At 42.0% G+C, this 19,798-nt stretch overlaps 1 protein-coding gene across 1 annotated transcript; it reads left to right on the plus strand.

Moving 5' to 3' along the window:
* The first annotated feature begins 258 nt into the window (after positions 1-258).
* On the plus strand, positions 259-4,996 carry LOC115202935 (G1/S-specific cyclin-E1). Its single transcript, XM_029767115.1, has 12 exons — positions 259-432; positions 934-981; positions 1,175-1,262; positions 1,354-1,413; positions 1,641-1,810; positions 2,235-2,370; positions 2,834-2,980; positions 3,086-3,181; positions 3,455-3,586; positions 3,808-3,919; positions 4,054-4,211; positions 4,313-4,996. The coding sequence occupies exons 2-12, from the start codon at positions 968-970 to the stop codon at positions 4,427-4,429; spliced, it is 1,230 nt and encodes a 409-aa protein (XP_029622975.1). The 5' UTR covers positions 259-432; positions 934-967; the 3' UTR covers positions 4,430-4,996.
* The last annotated feature ends 14,802 nt before the right edge of the window (positions 4,997-19,798 follow it).

Here is a 19,798-nt window from a genome sequence, read left to right on the forward strand (position 1 = left end):
ACCGCCCCCGGAGCTGTCGCCGCACCAGCCACGCCTCCCTTTTGCCGGCAAAATGCAATATCTGGAACACCATTATACTGTACATTTCTCACACCACATAATAGTTCAGATGATTTGACTCTTCACGTCTGAACAATTAATGACTAATAATAATAATGTTCGTTGAAATGTAACTGCAAAGGATTACTGAACAGCGCCAAGTGTTTAAATCACCCGCTCGGACCGCCCCTTATGATATGTAGACTGCAAGCACTTTATAAGCCAAGGCGCAAAACTCACTGCGCCAGCGAAGAACAAGTAGCTAGCAAAACTCACAGCTCAATTTTTTTGGTGACAGAGGCCACGAATCGAATAACTAGCTAGTAACTTTAGCCATATTTTCTCTGATCCTTTCAACCAAGTGTGGAATTCTTCGCGAGGGAATATTTTTAGGTAAGCTGGCTAAAATTGGAAACATCTCTTGTTACCTAGCAGTCTTGCAACTTTTCAATCAAACTCCCTCAACGTGATTCGAAATTGACGTGTTAGTGAGGAGATTGTAACTATTATGAATTTGAAAGGCGATGGACAACATTGTCTGTCTGGCTAGTTTTCTGTGAGAACTCTTATTAGAGCGGGTGAATGGAAAATGGCATACTTGATGGCTCGGCCATTTTCTGGCCAACTTCTCTCTAATTTAGAAGAAATGAACTAGTTTCCGTCGACTGTATGTCAAACTGCTAGGTTTGAGTGATAGTGTAGAATCTGGTGTCACTGTATGCGTGGTTTTGTGACAATTGTTGTAGTATTTCATATTGTTTGTCGTCCTTTAACATTGTCCTTCCATTTGCCCGCGCCCAGATCTTTTGACGAGTTGGCTTTGTGGGACTTACGTGGGGGGTTGGTTGTGGTTATTAGCTAAACAAATAAAATGCATATATTTCATGTTTCCAGGCTCTCTCAATTGGAGGGATACACGTGGGATATAATGCCAAGCAAAGGGTAAGTTTCAGTTTTGCAGTTTGACCTAGTCTTGTCAGTCCATGTCGCTAGCTAGGTGACGGGAAAAGTTGTCACGTTAGGTAGCTGGCTTGCTAACTAGCCGCAGCTTAGCTAGTTAGCTAGCAATAACTAACGTTTCTTACCATTTCAGTAGGACGCATATCACAACTCGATATTTACTGTGTAATTTCAGGGAAAATGTGGAATCCAGGACAATTGATCATGAGATGCCCAAGGACACTTCAGTGAGATCCAAGAAAAGAAAATCGGACGTTGCGGTTGTACGTTCTTGCGACCAGCGTTTTGCTTCTAACACGATGGTTGTCTTTAAATGGTTTATTATAATGAACATTCTCCTTATTGCATCCTCAGTATTTGCAAGACCCAGATGAGGTGGCAGAGATGACGGAAAAGAAACAGTGTGGAACTCTGGTAACTACATGCATTTTACTAATACATGGCATTCCCTTGCAGACCGTGCATTTGTTGGATTTAGCTAACACGCACCAGGCAGTGACCTACAGGTTAATCAGGACTGTTCAATAAGTGACACAATTGTGTTTGTCTATTGGTGGCACTGCCTCAGAATCCTCTTCATGCTGTTTATTTTTATCAGTCGGTGAACTTTCTTATCCTCCCCCCATCCCTCTCCTGTGCAGGTGTGCTCGAATCCTGAGTCGGTTCACACGATCCCGTGCAGGCGGATCCCCACGCCTGACAATGAAGTCGATCCACCAGTTGCCTTGAATGCCACTGGGTTTTCTACTCTGTACACCTTCAAAAACATATTTGTCACCCCCACCAGGTCTTCCCCTCTTCCTGTGCTATGGTGAGTCACTTCTGGTATCTGGGACAACGTGGGCAAGATGCAGCAACGCTGCTAAGTAACAGGAGGGTTTACTTGCCACATTTGATGTATGATTTTCATTGGGAGATTACTTGAACTCATACCTTGAGCTCTGCACTTGTGCTGTCTAAGGCCAAGCATTATGATGACAAATGTGTTCATCTGTTTCATTTGAATGTAACATTCACAATGTAGTCCTTACCCCTATCGTCTAAGAGTGTAATCTGCTGTTATAACAACGGCTATACATCCCTCCTTGCCGCTCATATTATGTGTACCAGTATACTGTTTCATCTTAACGTTCTGTTTGCACTCTGACTCTCTAGTTGTGGGATTCTTTGTTTATCCCATTGATTTGATAAATACAAATGAACTAGACGCCAACCCTCTGGATGTTTCTCTGTAGCTGGGCGAGCAGAGACGACGTATGGAACAACCTGTTGAAGAAAGACGAGATGTATTCTCGAGACATCCACGTCATGAAGAAACACCCACACCTCCAACCCAAGATGAGGGCTATTCTTCTCGACTGGCTAATGGAGGTTTGTACCTCCCTCTGTATCAAACTCCTAGACTAAATTCGTTTCCCACAGTATCTGCTACTTTGATCAAATCCCTCATGTTACTTGATCAGTGTCATCCATGTTTATCTTAAGGTGGTGAGTGGATTAGTTTTAACAGTAGATGTATGGCCCCAGTTAACTGTAGTTAGTCTGTTTACAATATTAGCCTAACCTAATTGACAAATGGCTGTCAGGTGACGAGTGTTTGCTGAGCTCTAACAGATTCCAAGGGGAAGCAGTCTGCTGCACAACTGAATGCATTCAACCAAAATGTCTTCAGCATTTAACCCAACTCCTCTGACTCAGCATTGCTCTAGGTTGGATTGTTTCAAACCTATGGTATAGAGAACCATGATCAATGCTCTTACATGGGGAAATCTTCCTTAGCTACTCTATTGCCTTGGCATTGTATTCTCAACCTTGTTTTCTCTCTCTCTCTCAGGTGTGCGAGGTGTACAAGCTACACAGAGAAACCTTCTACCTGGCTCAGGATTACTTTGATCGGTTCATGGCCACACAGACCAATGTTTTCAAGTGTACACTACAACTCATCGGCATCTCTTCTCTGTTTATAGCTGCCAAGATGGAGGTAGGAAGAGGCCTCTTCTGCAACCTGCATTAAGTTTTCTTCATTCTCCATTTTGCATATTGCAGCGTGAGTTTTTTAACATGTTTACTACCGCTTCTTTTTCAGGAAATCTACACTCCAAAGGTGCATCAATTTGCCTATGTTACTGATGGTGCCTGCACTGAGGATGATATCCTTTGTATGGAGCTAATCATTATGAAGGTATGCCTCTCAAACGCTTTACGTCCCAGTGGTTTTCACTACGGATGGGTCACACAAATCCTTACTGTTGTCTGAAGCTTGTTGAGCAACATGTATCCATTACTAGTAAAAATTACTACATATATTCCAAATGATGCTCTCCCAATGGTAGTTTGGCTGACTTCATAGTACACATGTTTCTTTGAGTGTCCTATTATCTGATCTGGGGAGCACTTCAATGTGGCATGAAATCATCATGTGGCTCTTGTTTCTATTGTGTCCCCCTTTGTTCAGGAGCTGATGTGGCGTTTGAGTCCCCTGACGCCTGTGTCTTGGCTAAACATCTACATGCAGGTTGCCTACCTGAAAGAGTCCGAGGTTCTCATCCCACAGTACCCGCAAACTACGTTTGTGCAGATTGCCGAGGTACGGTTACAACTGAGGTTTCCCGCCACTTGCATGTGATTTCATAGTGTCTTTAAAACAAAATGCACTTAAGATCAAGGCAAAATATCATGTGAATTCTCACAGATGACACTTATTCCTTATACAAGTTGGATTTGTAAGACAGTGGTTTCCCATTTCCTCTCCTTAAAATGGCTCATTGCCTCTGTAGAAGTACATATGTGGTGTTGTGCTCTCTATAGCTCCTGGACCTCTGTGTGTTGGATGTGAAATGTTTGGAGTTCTCCTACGGTGTGCTGGCTGCCTCTGCCCTGTTCCACTTCTCCTCGCTGGAGCTGGTGGAGAAAGTCTCAGGTAGGGTGTTTCATTCTGAAGCTGTTCAGGTCAATCAACATCTTCAATCCAACCACTGAGTTATAGTGGTTTGGTGGACTTGCCGAGGGTGTTTTTTAGCCCTAACCAGATCCCTTTTGTCTTGATCTGTGCAGCTCTGAAGTGGTCTGACCTTGAGGAGTGTGTGAGGTGGATGGTCCCCTTTGCTATGTCCATCAGAGAAGTGGGCAGCTCAGCCCTGAGGACCTTCAAAGGAATCCCAGCAGATGACATGCATAACATCCAGACCCATGCTGCCTATCTGGACTGGATGGTGAGGGCATTTGTTTGTACAATGTCCTATACCAATGTGTGGCATTGTTTCTTGTGTGCAATTGCTGCCTCTATTGAGAGCTCTGTTGATTTCTTCTTTAGGCGACGGCGTGCTCCTACCCACAAGTGGACGTAGATCGCAGCCAGAGTTCACCAATACCGTCTGGAGTGCTCACTCCGCCCCCCAGCAGCGAGAAACCAGAGGGCACAGTCTCTTGATTTCCATTGGGTTAGTATGGGCACGGGCTGAGGAAGTCTCAAGACGGGACCAAGATATTGTAGGTTTGGGAGAAATCCATGGCATTACACACGTGCTCGCATGATTCTTCTACGTGCATGCATATGTTTCTTTCCGTGAGTTGTTTTGGTGCAAAGGTGAATGGCTGTTTTTGGATGGCTCTGCCTTTGAGTGAGTGACAGTTTTTAATTGGAGTGATGCCAAGCTGGACCACCTGCCAAAAACCCAGAGCTGGCTCTGAGTGCTGCTAAAAAAGGTGGACTTGAATTGATGGAACAGTGGATGGGTGTGTGTGTGCAGCTAATGCTTGCCATTTTGAGGTTTGCTTGTGGGACCAGTAGCTCTGCTGCTAAATTGGACAAGTGGAACATCCTGCATCAGAAGCAGAAATATGGATTGTATTTAAGATTTTATCTCCAATCTTCTTTTCTCACGTTTGCGTTTTTACCAAAATGTATGATTTTTGTTTTGAAATGAGATGCTGCTACTTTATATCTTATTTTTTTTTAAATAAAGTCACTGTCGCAGACAGCTTTTATGTTTTACAATGTTGTGGTGTGGCCATGTTTGCGATTTGTCTTATTCTGGATGGAGCCAATGGTTTTTCAATAAGGCACCATGTGCTAGAGGCCAATGAAAGCAGCTGGCAAGCCAACAGCATAACCATCTGACTCTGTTTAGGAGCCTGAGATCGCAGATCTTATGCTTTTTGTTCTGTGCAACGCTGTATGTGTAATCAGAGTAGCCTACTAGGCATAGGCGTACAATCTCAACAACAAAAAAATCATTTTAAGAGGACCGCAGTGGAAATAACTTGTCATCAACTTTAAATGCGTTATCCACGTGTGGTTGTATTTTGAAATTGTCAAATCTCTTTGCTGGATTGGAGACACCTATGAAAGTCATTGCATATATGTAACTCAAACATATATACATATGAGGAGTTGGATATTTCACGGGCAATGATGTGCATCTACGACTTCATTAGTGTTCATGCTTCTCAATGTGGCCGTACCCTTAGGTGCTTCTTTTAAGCCTTAAAAAAATATATAATACACCCCCCCTGTTTTTGATCTTGTCTCATCGGTGCAACTCCCCCAACGGGCTCGGGCGTGGTGAAGGTCGAGTCATGCGTCCTCTGAAACATGTGCTTCCAAACTGTGCTTAACACCCGCACCAGTGTGTTGGTGGAAACGGACTAGAGGTCAGCCTGCAGCTGCCCGGCCTGCCACAAGGAGTCACTAGAGGCCGATGAGCCAAGTAAAGTCCACCCGACCAAACCCAGACAACGCTGGGCCAATTGTGCACCGCCCTATGGGACTCTCCCGATCAAAGCCGGTTGTAATACAGCCAGGGATCGAACCCAGGTCTGTAGTGATGCCTATAGCACTGCAATGCAGTGTCTTAGACTGCTGCACCACTCTGGGGCGGGGTGCCCTAAGCCTTACCAATTTTATACTTGCCTCTTGCTAAACTAAAGTTTATGCTGGAAGTTATTCAAGTGCATAACAAGACATGTTTTTAAGTGATCTATAAGCACACGTTTCCATAAAATATAAATAGCTAGAAACAGCTGCTTTTCTGTAAACTCACAAAATATTGTAGAAAGGTAATGGATTGGTCACAAAGGTGACATCTGAAGCATTGCGTTGGGCTAATATAAAGTACAGGAGTGATGTGAAAGGTGTAGATGTAAACATCTTCAGTGTCATATGTTTGCATTCACTGTAACTTGCCATGATGGGGAATCAAACAGGGACAAAAATGAGTCATCTGAATGAAAACAAAATGGAGCATAGGGATGGTCTCTATAATGGCTGTCTCTTTCATGCATTCACTGACAGACAGTGCCCTCTGCTTGCAGTCAAGGAGTGTGTGCTTAAAGATACACAGGACTAATCCACTAGATGTCAGTATGACGCTTCCACTGTCAAAGCTGCTCTCTCCTAAGACTTGTCTGGGACTGCTCGACAGATGCTGCTGGGAGGAATTCTTGGACTTGTCTAATTCTCTTGTCCTTCACTTTGTCACAAACCAGATTGGATCACCTAAGGGTTGTTTTTTTTTCTTCGGCCAGCTGAATTTATCAGATGCATATTTCAAATGGATTGATAGTATTGTCTACATCAATTCTTCAAGAATATGAACGAACCATGCCGTCTCAAGTTATGCCCTATATTCCTTCTCAACCATTTCAATCCATTGTTTAAAAAATATGGACTATTCCATTTCTGCTCTGGTACTCTACACACCCGTCGACTGTTCTGCATCAATGTTCAGTAATTAACGCTGCATTAAAGCAGCAGGGGCCCTTGCTGTCTCTTTAAAGAGAGGGGGGCTTCACCCATCAGACAGGCTCTTGGGGTATGGGGCCCTCAGGCAGCCAGGCAGGCAACAGCACAACAGCTGTTATGCACTCAATGGCCCCTTTGTTCTCGCAGCTCAGATGCTTGTGGCAGCAGCAGGTGCCCATTGGCTGAACCACCAGCCACCACCAGAGTTCACACCTAGATAGGGGGTACAGTAGACACCAATCACTGAAAATGCTAAAGGGGGTTTCCACCTACATATTAACAGTCATAGGCCAGCGTTTGTGTTTTATATCATTCAAAATTGCAATTAAAATGGCAGAATGTGTCAACATCGGAATTACTAAATTGATGTAAGGATTCTGCTTTGAACAAGAAAAGGCACATGTGTAATACAAATTTGGTCAAAGGTGCAAGGGAAAACATTTGTGCTTACATATTTTTCAATTGGGAGTCTGACTGTGACACTTTAGGGTCAATGGAAACATGTTTTGTCATGTCAAATAGGCCACTTGGTGATACAGTTGATCCCTGAGGCAAGGCAGGGGGCAGCAGAGGGAAGGTAGCAGTAAAATAGCACTGATATTCATCATGTATTCAGGTTTCCCATAGTCCCACATGCAGTTTTTAATTTTTAAATGATTAATATCATTCAACATATTCAATACAATGAGTCTATAAGTTGAGCTCTATTGGTTTGCAATACATACCTATACGAATAATCTATACCTACCTAGGTTATTTAGTCAGTTTTGGCCCTTAACCAGACCCTCTTGATCGGTGCAGCTCTGAAGTGGTCCGATGTTGAAGAGTGTGTGTGAGGTGGATGGTTGCCCTTGCTATGTCCATCAGAGAAGTGGGCAGTTCAGCCCTGAAGACCTTCAAAGGACTCACAGAGATGACATACACAAAAGCCATACCCATGTTGCCTATCTGGACTGGATGGTGAGTTTCTGTTCTTCAAGGAGCTAGAGAGAATGGAGGGAATGAACAAAACTATGCGACCTACAGTACCAGTCAAAAGTCTGGACACACCTACTCATTCATGGGTTTTTCTTTATTTTTACTATTTTCTACATTGTAGAATAATAGTGAAGACATCAAAACTATGAAATCAAACATATGGAATAATGTAGTAACTAAAAAAAGAAAACAAATCTTCAAAGTAGCCACCCTTTGCCTTAATGACAGCTTTGCACACTCTTGGCATTCTCTCAACCAGCTTCACCTGCAATGCTTTTCCAACAGTCTTGAAGGAGTTCCCACGTATGCAGAGCACTTGTTGGCTGCTTTTCCTTCACTCTGTGGTCCAACTCATCCCAAACCATCTCAATTGGCTTGACTTTGGGAGATTGTGGAGGCCAGGTCATCTGATAAAGCACTCCATCACTCTCCTTCTTGGTCAAATAGGCCTTACACAGCATGGAGGTGTGTTGGGTCATTGTCCTGTTGAAAAACAAATGATGGTCCCACTAAGTGCAAACCAGACAGGATGGCGTATTGCTGCAGAATGCTGTGGTAGCCATGCTGGTTAAGTGTGCCTTGAATTCTAAATAAATCACTGACGGTGTCACCAGCAAAACACCCCCACACCATCACACCTTCCTTCATTCCACCATCACACCTTCCTTCATTCACGGTGGGAACCACACATGCGGAGATCATCTGTTCACCTACTCTGTGTCTCACAAAGACACGGCGGTTGAAACCAAAAATCTCAAATTTGTATTCATCAGACCAAAGGACAGATTTCCACTGGTCTAATGTCCATTGCTCGTGATTCTTGGCCCGAGCAAGTCTCTTCTTCTTATTAGTGTCCTTAAGTAGTGGTTTCTTTGCATCAATTCGACCATGAAGGCGTGATTCACGCAGTCTCCTCTGAACAGTTGATGTTGAGATGTGTCTATTACTTAAACTCTGTGAAGCATTTATTTGGACTGCAAATTAGTTAACTCTAATGAACGTATCCTCTGCAGCAGAGGTAACTCTGGGTCTTCCTTTCCTGTGGCGGCCCTCATGAGAGCCAGTTTCATCAAAGCGCTTGATGGTTTTTGCGACTGCACTTGAAGAAACATTCAATGTTCTTGAAATTTTCCGAATTGACTGACCTTCATGTCTTAAAGTAATGATGCACTGTCGTTTCTCTTTGCTTATTTGAGCTGTTCTTCCCATTTATATGGACTTGGTCTTTTACCAAATAGGGCTATCTTCTGTATACCACCCCTACCTTGTCACAACACAACTGATTGGCTCAAATGCATTAAGAACGAACAAAATTCCACAAATTAACATTTAGCAAGGCACACCTGTTAATTGAAAAGCATTCCAGGTGACTACCTCATGAAGCTGGTTGGGAGAATGCCAAGAGTGTGCAAAGCTGTCATCTAAGGCAAAGGGTGGTTACTTTGAAAAATCTCAAATATAAAATATAGCAGTAGCTGTGTCCAAACTTTTGACTGGTACAGTAAGTCTACATAGTTGCAATGTGTGGTTGAGAGAGAGGGAGACATGAAGAGAAAGATATAGAAGTATTCTATCTATGTGCACTCAATTCATTTAGCAATTTTTTTAGAAAGTTAACAGCACAGAGGGGTGAGGGGAAGGTTGATTTATACTGTAGGCCCACTTCGTTGTACCCTATAGGGTAGGCCCTCAGATCAGGCTGTTGTTAGCAGGCCAACCTCACCAAAGCCCCCCCCCCCCCCCCCCCTGCTGTCTTTTTAGGAGGCGGTGCTAATGAACCACATTCCACAGGAACTTTCATTCAGTCAGAGCACCTTTAGTGAACAGGATAAAGTGCTGTGAGCGGTCTCTGGGGGTGCCCTGTCTAGCTGTTCACATAGGCCTATACACTACATGTTGTCCTACTCTCATGCAAATGAAACAAAAATGATATCGTTATTACAGTAATACAGTACAATGTTATACTAATTTGGGACAGGCTATAGAAGGGCTTAGATGATATTTTGCATGATATATACAAATCCAGGCGTCAAGGTTTGTAGCACTGCTGGTTTTCATCCTTCCCCTCTATGACTGAGTGGGTCCTGGGACCCATTGGCTAATCAGTAATATTAGTCAATCAATTAACTACAAAGACAAGAGCTACAGTTCTGACCTCAAGGCCAGTATTTACATTTCAGCCTATAACAGTATAGTAGTTCACTCGATAAACTATGATACCACAGTTTAAAGCAAGAATCCTTAGTTGCTACATAAATGATTTGACTTATGAATTAATCATGTATACCCATTGATTCTTGAAGAATATAACTTATAAATAGCTGTTGGGTTTAGTTCAACTGTCGTACCCCATCAGAACCCAAAATATAAGCTCCAATGTTTGTAAACAACATAAATGGAAACAAACACTGTATAGCCTCAAAGCATACATTTGATATCATGGATGGTCAGCCCTTGCATCCATAGCTATGTCTATAAATTTGAGAGTGGTTACATTTCTCCAGCCCCATCCCTTAGCTTTTTAGCGAAAATGGGCAGGTAGAAAGCTTTGTTATCGTTTCAATAAAGGATTATAGCTTTAAATCATCAACTCCCACAAAAATATGAAAATAGTAGAATGTATGGAAACGACATAATGCCAAAAAGAAGAAAAAAAATCCTGATAATCAAGCAAAAATAAATAGACGAGAGAGAGAGCTACAGTATCTGTCACTGTCACAGCAGCTGTCAATAAGGCACCACGTGGCTTTGAGACGGCATGCCAGTGTTTACATATGCGACTAGACGAAACACGCCCCCTAGTTCTCCTCACGCCCACAAAGGGAGGGGCGGGGAAACTGTATTTAAATAAACCACACCCCAACTTTGAATGAGCAAAATGTCCCTGAGTACTGGGCACAACGAAATCTTGGGCTGACGCTGTTCTTGTCCATTTCATTTAGAAAATGTGTTGTGTCCAGAAGTCGATTACAATTGAAGATAGAGTTGTGTCACGCGTTAAATGTAACGTGAATGCATTTGCAACCTTTTTTTTGTACTGAACGGCAAACGTTCAATTTTCCCGACCGGTAGTAGTTGAGAGAGGGAAGTGGAGTCAATTTTGAGACAGCATAGCGAGGAGTTAGTCGCCAAGGTATTGCCGCCGAATCAAAAAAAAAATGTTTTTCTCAAGTCAAACACATATGTTGTTCCTTTGTACCATTTAGGTATGTACCAAGACGTAAGTCGGTTTATAAATTGTTGTCTGCACTTGCAAGTGACAAATAAATACAGTCAAAGAGCCTATGTAGGCCTACAAACATACCAGTAGACTGCTGACAAACACAACATTTCAATCTTGAGACATCTTATTTAAGATACTCTTTGAAGAGGTGTTGTTTATTTGAAACATTTGAAACATAAAAAATGCTTACGTTTTTTTGCCAAATTAAAAGTTTTAGATTCACTGTCCAATAGGGAAGTGTATTTTTATCTACATATAGATGTGCAAACTATTTATTTATAAACCACTTTATAATTCAAATTAACCTATATTCCTACAGACCGGTCTTTGTTAACTTACAGTATGTGGTGAATGATTAAAAGTATATACTTTCATTAGTCTAATTGTAGACCCATAGGCCTATGACATATAAATAGTGTCAACAAAAGTGTTTGTTGTGTTCTAGCCCATGCAAAGACAGTGAGCTAGACTTGTGTTTGGTGTGTGATTACAGGTGATCTTGAAGCATTCATCAAAGACACCCGATGAAGCCCTACCCATCGGATAAGCGGTTCGTGATATACTCTACTGTGAAAATATGAGTATTTGAAGATATTCTACTAAACATTTATGTACTATGAGGTGATTTTATACTGACCTCAGCCACAGTGGAGCCACAGGAAGTTAGGATGGAAATACTGGTAAAACTGATCATGGAAAACCAACAGATTTTAGATACAGTATTATTGTGACTGTGCCACAGATATCACCTCAAAATGTTCTAAGCATAGTCTTATTCACTTATTTATCTAAACTGGTTTCAGTATCCCTCATAACTCAATGCATTTTTACTGTATAGCCTTTATCCATCTTCCACCATCTGCATGGCAACTGCAAGTGCCTACAACTTTTTACTGCTACATGTTACATGTTGCCCAGAACTGTCAGAAGTAGGTTGAGGGTGGAGGTGGGTATGAAACGTCCTAGAAAACACTGCCGTTCTCTCTGCTGGTATTTCGTACTTCCCACAGCGAGAGGCTGTTCACAGCACTTGTTTTTGGTTGCTAATAACCAGGCTATTCCCTTCAGGGACACATTAGCTCTTGTAAACAAGTTGCTACAGTGTGTATATATGCTTTGATGTCACTGATTTAGTATCTTCTCTTACGCTTCAATATTTTATTAACTATATTCATAATTACGATATAAAGCAATGCTCATGAAGATATTAAATAAATGTAACACCTCAGCTAGCCAACAGTTCAGCTTATATTTAGGTTATGGAAGTGGAACCACGTTCTTAGCCAACGATGGTTCCTACTACTTGAATACTAGCTTTTTCTACAAGTTCCATTTGTGCTATTTTCATCAAAGCCATGGCAGCTTATTGCAACTAAATTACAGTATAATACACCTCATTTTTGCTCATTTGGTCATTTGGTTCATTATAATCAGTTTGCTTCACTTCTTCCTCAAATAACGTAGCCAGACTAAGATAGCATTTGCCCATCAACATAATACAGAATTCCGTCAGCATAATACAGAATGCCGTCAACATCATTTTTGTCAGGACACAAATCTTGATTTGGTTATGATGTTGCTATACATCTTGTGAAGGCTTATCTCACTGATATATTGAGGGAAACATTACGGATCGTGGCATGGTAAAATGAACCTTCTCATAGTGGTAATTGTTATTAATGACAATAACGACTGTGTTGATAAAGGAGATTAACGCAAAGTAAAATGTCAGTGAGGTCTCAGTATTATAATGCAATTGCACTGCTGCAACTGTATTGGTTTGAGTGTATTCACTATTTTATTACTCCCTATTCATTTGGTTTTCTAGAGTAAGGCAATGTGGATGAATATGGACTATATTCAGGAACGAATCCTGATGTTTTGCATTTGGTACATGTAGTTCTGAATATCCTTATGGCCACTTTTAAGCTCTCGTGGTGGTGATCAACAGCTGTGAGCACTAGAAATCTGATCTAGTTCATCTAGTGCTCTTCCTTTATGTTAACCCTGTTGAACAGACAGTGGAGCAGAGAGATTGAACATCGCTCAGGTTTTGTCATGCTGTTTAAGTGTGCATCTGCCACCCCCTTGTGGTCTCTCACATTAGCTACAGGGTTAGTGAAGCCATGGCTTTCTACAAAAAGCCGTTTGGGAGGGAAATTGTGACTATTTTCACTATTCTTTGCTCCATCTGCACATTTGGAGTTAAATATTCTCCTCTCTTGTGATTACATATTTAATGAAAGTCTAACATGATCCATATTTTTTTAGAAGGCCCATATTCTGCCTCCATTGTATTTGGACTACAATAGCTCTCACAACTGCCAGTAGTGTAATTTGCGATTTGAAATCTTGCTTTGATGTGTAACCTAACGAAGTGTTGATTCAATGTCAGAAGAAGAAAAAAATCTCCTATGACCCTTTTATTCTTATTTGCGGTCGTTTCACAAACAAACCAGCAGGGTTATCAATTGCATCATCCTTGTTAATAATGAAAAACAAACATTTCATTTGTCTTATTTTAACATTATATCTGTAGTTGCCATAGTACCAGTCTTTGGCCTAGTGTTTTAAATTGAAGAGGACAGATATGATCAAATCTCAAACTAGACTGTACAATGATGTGTATAATAAAGCATGAGGGAATTATAGGCTTATTTGAAAAGGGCAACACAAAGGCCTTCTTGTTCCTTTAAGTCTTTATGTTTTTGGAGGGAGTGTGTGTCGAACACGAGGGCCGCTTCCTGTCAATTCTGTTCCACATATTCCCGGTTTCTTTCCATTGTAATTCCTTTAATTAAAGTGATTTTATTCACAGGCACACAGCTGGCGTCGGCTACTTTCCATTAGGCATCTGAGTGGCCGCCTCGTTGGTTGGAGGACCCGCACTGGGGCTGCTTCCTAGGGAGCACAATACTATTTTCATCTCCCCTCTGAGTTTGTTGTGTGTTTTGAATTTATTAATCATTGATTTTAATGCGCGCCTCTTGACAGTGGCAGCTACCCGCGCATTAATTAATTCCAGTGTCCCTGTTTAACAAAATGGCATTTAGAAACAATGTGAGGTCGGCTGGTGTTCCCTCTGACCTATAAATGAAGGCGTTGAATGCAAAATGTCAAAATTTGCTTTTATTTGTTCTTCACTTTTTGTTCTTGGCTCTCTTTATTTGATGGCGTAGATATAAATGAGGCTATTTCTGCTCTATTGAAATATCTGTAAACACAGTTCATTTTTTAATATTCAGCAGTATTTTGGTAGATCATAATAAGGTCTCTTTTGTTCAGCATCCTTCTTCAATACTCCTGCTTTGCATGCAGCTTCTGTCGGTCGCTGAATGGCATATTCTCAAAGGAATTGTCGGTCTTAAATTGAGCATAAAGGTGCTGTGCCGTCAACAATAGGTGGGCTATGTTTATCCTTTGAGGTCTTAAATAAGTATGTTAAAAGATTGCCTTCAGTGAATTACCGAGGAATAAAAAGAAAGATTTGATCTCACATTAGGCATATGGTGTTGGAATTTGAATTGGGTTAGGATTTGAATGTATTTATGTGAGAATTTTTTTTATTTTATAACTAAGCTATTCATCCATTTAAGTGAGTGGCTGGTATGTGTGGTTGAATAGATAAAAGCTTGCTCATAATCCTTATTGACAAGAGGGATGCGTAAAGACAGCTATTCCTAAATCCCAACCGTGCCCTGCCCTGTGGATGGGCCTTATCCTTATTCAAGGAGGGTTTCTTAATGCTAAAGATTTCCTGACAGATTGCTTTCACCAGATTGATTAGCACATGTTGTTAGTAAGTGAACTGTGTGTGTGCGTGTGTGTGTGTGTGCACGAGCGCCTCTGAGATAGGGGGGGACATGGGGTGCTTATCATTCTGAAAATTAAAAGAAGCAAACAACCACAGCCGTAACATGATGGCATTTAGCTGGCATCCTGCTGGGGTTTAGCACAACACTCTAACTGTGCTGACATCTGCAAAAGATAATGCAGAAAAGAGACTCAAGGCTCACCTCACACAAACTCAAAGTGCAGTAACTACACAGTAGTATACAGTATGTATGCATAATATTATTTTTTTCCTGTAGTCAAAGTGGCAGGATGATTGCAGAATGTAAAATAGCTGGAAGCCTCCTCACAGGTCGTTCAGTCCAGTTGTTGACATGATGTTCCCTAGCCTTTGTATGAAGTAATGGTGTGAAATTGCTTGTATGCAAATACACTGTATAGCATGTTCAATTGGACCCTTGTGATGAAACAATTAGGGCTTTGAAGAAGGTTCTCACTATTCCTGCTGCACCTATGAAGCCTAAAGCAGGTTGGCCTTTCCCTCCCTCCCTCCCTCCCTCCCTCCCTCCTCTCTGAAGGGGGGATAACAGGAGAGGATCCATCGATCAGTGCCGATCGTTCAGCGCCCTGCCTGCACCCTGCCTCATTGTTTTTATCTTGTCTCTCAAGCAGGGCAAACCCTGTTGCCATGGCATCCCCCACACATTGGAGATGGCACTTCAACCCTTTTGCTTAATGATCTCTTGGATGATAGCATACTTGTCAGGCATTCATGTTCTGTTGAGACGCGAGGGTTTCTGAACATTCTATCATAACCTTACTGTACTGAACACGGGGGTCCATTCTCTTCTTTCGCAAATCAAAGTGAGCTTCTTTTCCTTTTAATTATTTCAAGTGCTATGATTTGTTTCCACTGGATATGTTCTCAAAGATGGACGTTCTAAATGGAGAGAAACCAATTTGCATTCATTTACTGCCTTTTTTTTGTTTTTAGGCATTACTTTAAACCATCACTCTTTTGGCAGTTCAGTGCTGGGTGAGGGATTATTGCTCACATAAATAGCTGCCATTGATTTGACAAAAAAGAGACTACTCTATGTCATTATGGAGGCAGAAAATCCTAATTTAGAAATGTGAACAAAAAAGCTGAGCGTTCAATTCAATTCCATAATCCTCCATATTGCATGAAATCATGGGTGTCGTGTTACAATACACCGTTTTAGTCAATGCTGGGATGGAGACAAAGGTAGCGCCTGCAGCCATCATAATGTACTGAGCAAGGAAATGTGTTCAGAAACTGTTTTATTTTATTATTCTATATCTGTCAACTCCCATGCAGTGTCTTTTCCAGTTCTATATGTATCTGGTGTGCCTGCATGCGTTATGTGCTTTAAACGTTTCATAAGACATGCAGTGCAATGGTTAGAGCCCCTGTTAATTAGTTGAATGTATTTCCCCCCCTCTGCTCGGCAGTGGATGAAACAGTCGTGTCTAATCGTATATGACTTTGGGGACATGATACGTGCCACAATGCCATCACGTTTCCTGTTATTTAAATATGGAATCAAGCGTCTCAGACATTAGTGACCAGTATTGATTGTGAATCCGGGAAGAGCTGTCTGGTGTAGTTCGATCACATCTGACCTATTATTCATGTGGTAAAAGAAAAAAGGGGGGGGGGGGGGGGGGTGTAGAGGGGAGAGAAGTTTGAACATAATTGGGAGAAGGACAGAGTTGTTGCTTTAGCCTCGTTAAGATTCGTCTCGCGCCTCATGGATCACTCATCAACAGTCTCCAAATACCACCATGGGAAGCGTGTGAATGATTTTTCAAGACTTGCGTTTTGTGATCTTAGGTTGGAGAGAAGACTACTGGTTTATCGGTTGAGGAACTTGCATTTGGAATGTTTAGCCTAGTGTTTCTTCCGTTCGTTGTTTTCTTCCATTAAAGGGCCTGTTGAGGTGAAGCAAGCATCTGTGTCTGTCGGCAAGGAGCACAGTTGATATCAGAGACAGTGGTCCTGCATGGCTAACATATAAAGCATACGATTTTGAGGGAATTAGAGAATGGGTATTTTAGCACTATGCAGGATGACTCTGATTCATAGCTCCATATGCTCCACCAAACACTACCAGTGGGTGGCCATGTCTCTTTGTTTTATTGCTCTGTCTCAAAGGCAGGAGAAATATGTTACCCGTGTCTGTTCCAAAATGATTTCTCTCCCTTTATTAGTCTTTTGTTTAACCTGTTGTTACCCATAATGTGTTGTAGAAAAGTTGCATTTCCTGTGAGCCAGACACACGGGGGGGGGCTTAAGTAAATTAATTTTATCACCAATGGCCAACGCTTTCTGGCCCCATGGTATTTACTTCTAAGTCAGTGTCATAATTTCCCCTATGTCTCCACAGACATCTTTTGCTATCATTCCAAAGGTTTCTGTGGACTTACAGACTTGTAGATAATGTAGTCTCTCAATATTTGCTGTGGCTTTTCTCCGTAAAAGAGAACACACAACTCTCCTAACAGGCTAAGTTCAGTTCTGTCTAGAGTCGCTTGCAAATCTTTTATCTATAAGATTGTGTCCAAGACGCACACGGCTGGCGAGCAAGAGTAAGTAACAGCTGTCTGGTGTATTCTATAGCTGGGAGTGACCTCTCAGACAGTGTTGAGAGTCGTTTGAATCACTCAGAAAGGATAATCTTCACTACTCCACACTTAAAGAACAAGATGAAAAATGAACCTTCTTTTTTTACATGCATAAAAGCATACTAGAGCCTACAGAATCAGCTTGATGTATTTTCACTCTCATAATGCGATATGGGGAAGACTTCCTGCATGTCATAAGGTATTGGAAGGTAAAATTGAATTAAACTAAAGAGCTCTGAAGAATGGGACTGGGAAGTACTCACTTTCCCTCTATTTGACAATGAGGATTGCTGTAAATTGACACTGAAATGGTTCGTCTCGCACCCTCTCAAATGACCTCTCAAACGGATAACATGCATATTAACTGTCTCATCGCAAATTGTGTTGAAATGGGACAGAATGCAGTAAATGAGATATCCATCGTCTCCATGATGAGCACTTCCCCCTCATCAGTGTTGCTTTATTTCCCCACTACCGTTGATGGGTTATGGCGTAGGCCAATTAGCTGACCTTGTTGCACTGTCCTCTCGGACTAGCCTACGTTATGTTGTTGGTCAAAACTATGGGTTTACTGTGTGTTTGCCAGCATTTGCTGTACATTGTTTGAACCACATAGACCCTCATGCCTGCGAAATGATGTTGTAAGTTGATACGTTTTCTAGAAGTACTATCAGTACTTAGTTAACATCCTTCCTTGGATTTAGTGTCACGGGGATTCTTTTCCCTCCTCGAGTGGCAACTGTCTGGGAATTTTCGTGCATCTGAAAAAAAAAGAGATGCCTTGAATATCCATATTATTAATAATTAACTCCATACTTTATTCCCCTTTGAAAGTTATTATGCAGAATTAATATTTCATATGGGTACAAGCCTTACATGACAACTGTACTAAGACAAAGGATAGTAATGGCACAAAGTTTGACTGTGTAGGCTTGTTCTAAAATCATTGGCTTTCATCATAAATTTAGCGTTCAAGAGATGTCAATGGCGAATCTCTATTTTTGTTCATTTTCTATTTATGGATTCTGTTTTTGTTTTCTGACTTTCATGCAAACATATACACGTCCTTACATTCTGAATTATAGCCTAGTCTTTCCCGTGCTCGACTGCTTATTCCTACATTTGGAGTGGATAGCAGTTTGTGGCCTATTTAGATCTGAGACCCATCTCTTTCATTTCTGTTTTGACTGTGTCTAAACTGAGTCCATCTGCATGGGGAAGTAACAGGCCAGATAACTCAGTCCTCTTCTCAGTCAAGGTTTCAGGATCCCTGACTTGGTGTGCTTTTGTCCGATGACATCACTGTCCCCCTCTCGCTCTGTCTCTCTTCAGTCTGTGTCTCTTTCTCCCCGTTTCTCTTGTCTCCCAATATGCCGCAGAGAGACACAATTATCCACTTCATTTGAGTCGTCGTGGTAATGGTTCGCCCACCCCTCTCGGGGAAATAGGTAGCAGTAATTGTAAATTGTGTAATGAATGTGGAATCGCGACCGTGCCGGGTGACGCCATTATAACCGACCCGCTCATAACCCCCGCCCCAACAACAAGTGAGACCCCTGGCCTTTAGCGTTGATGAGCCACAGTGGAAATATTTAGGCTCTGAGGCAATTAATCCCAAGTGATGTGCTTTTTACCTCTAATTTCTTTCCCTCCATTTGCTCCTATACTGTTTGAGGAACTTCTTTGTCTTCGTCTTCCTCCTCTTCTTTCTGGCCCTGCAGCAGCTGTTCTTTGCTCAGAGGGTACGAGTGAAAGACTAGATATCCTGCTCCTCCAGCGATGACACCTCTGCACCTGTGCAGAGACAGGTGAGCGAGCTCAGTGACGCGCCCCAATTATCAGAAGTGACATTGTGTCAGTGAATTATCTTGGTTAAGAAGTCTGGAGTGCTGGGGAGCAACGGGAGGCCACAGGACCTGAGGCACTATTAATCTGAGAGTGTTGCCGTTGAAACACCTTCTCCTTGTGTGTGTGATGAGCCGCTTATCATGGATTCCTGCTGTTTCCGAGTGGGGAAGCGGTGGGTTTGCTTTAAAACGCTTAGTATTAATTAACACCCCCCCCCATCCCCACTAGCTCCCTGTTGTACACCTGTGTCACTTTACTTTGTTGTTCTTGAATCATGGATCCATAGTCCTGTAATGTTCCAGTTCAGCAGTTTTAGTTCTTACAGACGTTTGACTTTATTACGGCTGCCCCATGGGCACTCCTCATGGGTTTGTACATCCACAATCTTACAAAGGCCAAAAGGCTGGTGATTTTAAGATGTCATTTTCCCTCTTACTCCATGAAGGTAGATGGTGTTAGATCCAGGGGTTGGGCCACAGACAGGAGAGGAAAACAGGAGGTCAGAGGAGCAGGAGGCACTCATAGAGGGAGACTGTTACCGAGGGCCCACATTTCTGTTTGATGTATAG

The sequence above is a fragment of the Salmo trutta genome, chromosome 12 (assembly GCF_901001165.1).
Source record: "Salmo trutta chromosome 12, fSalTru1.1, whole genome shotgun sequence".
Lineage (NCBI taxonomy): Eukaryota > Metazoa > Chordata > Actinopteri > Salmoniformes > Salmonidae > Salmo > Salmo trutta.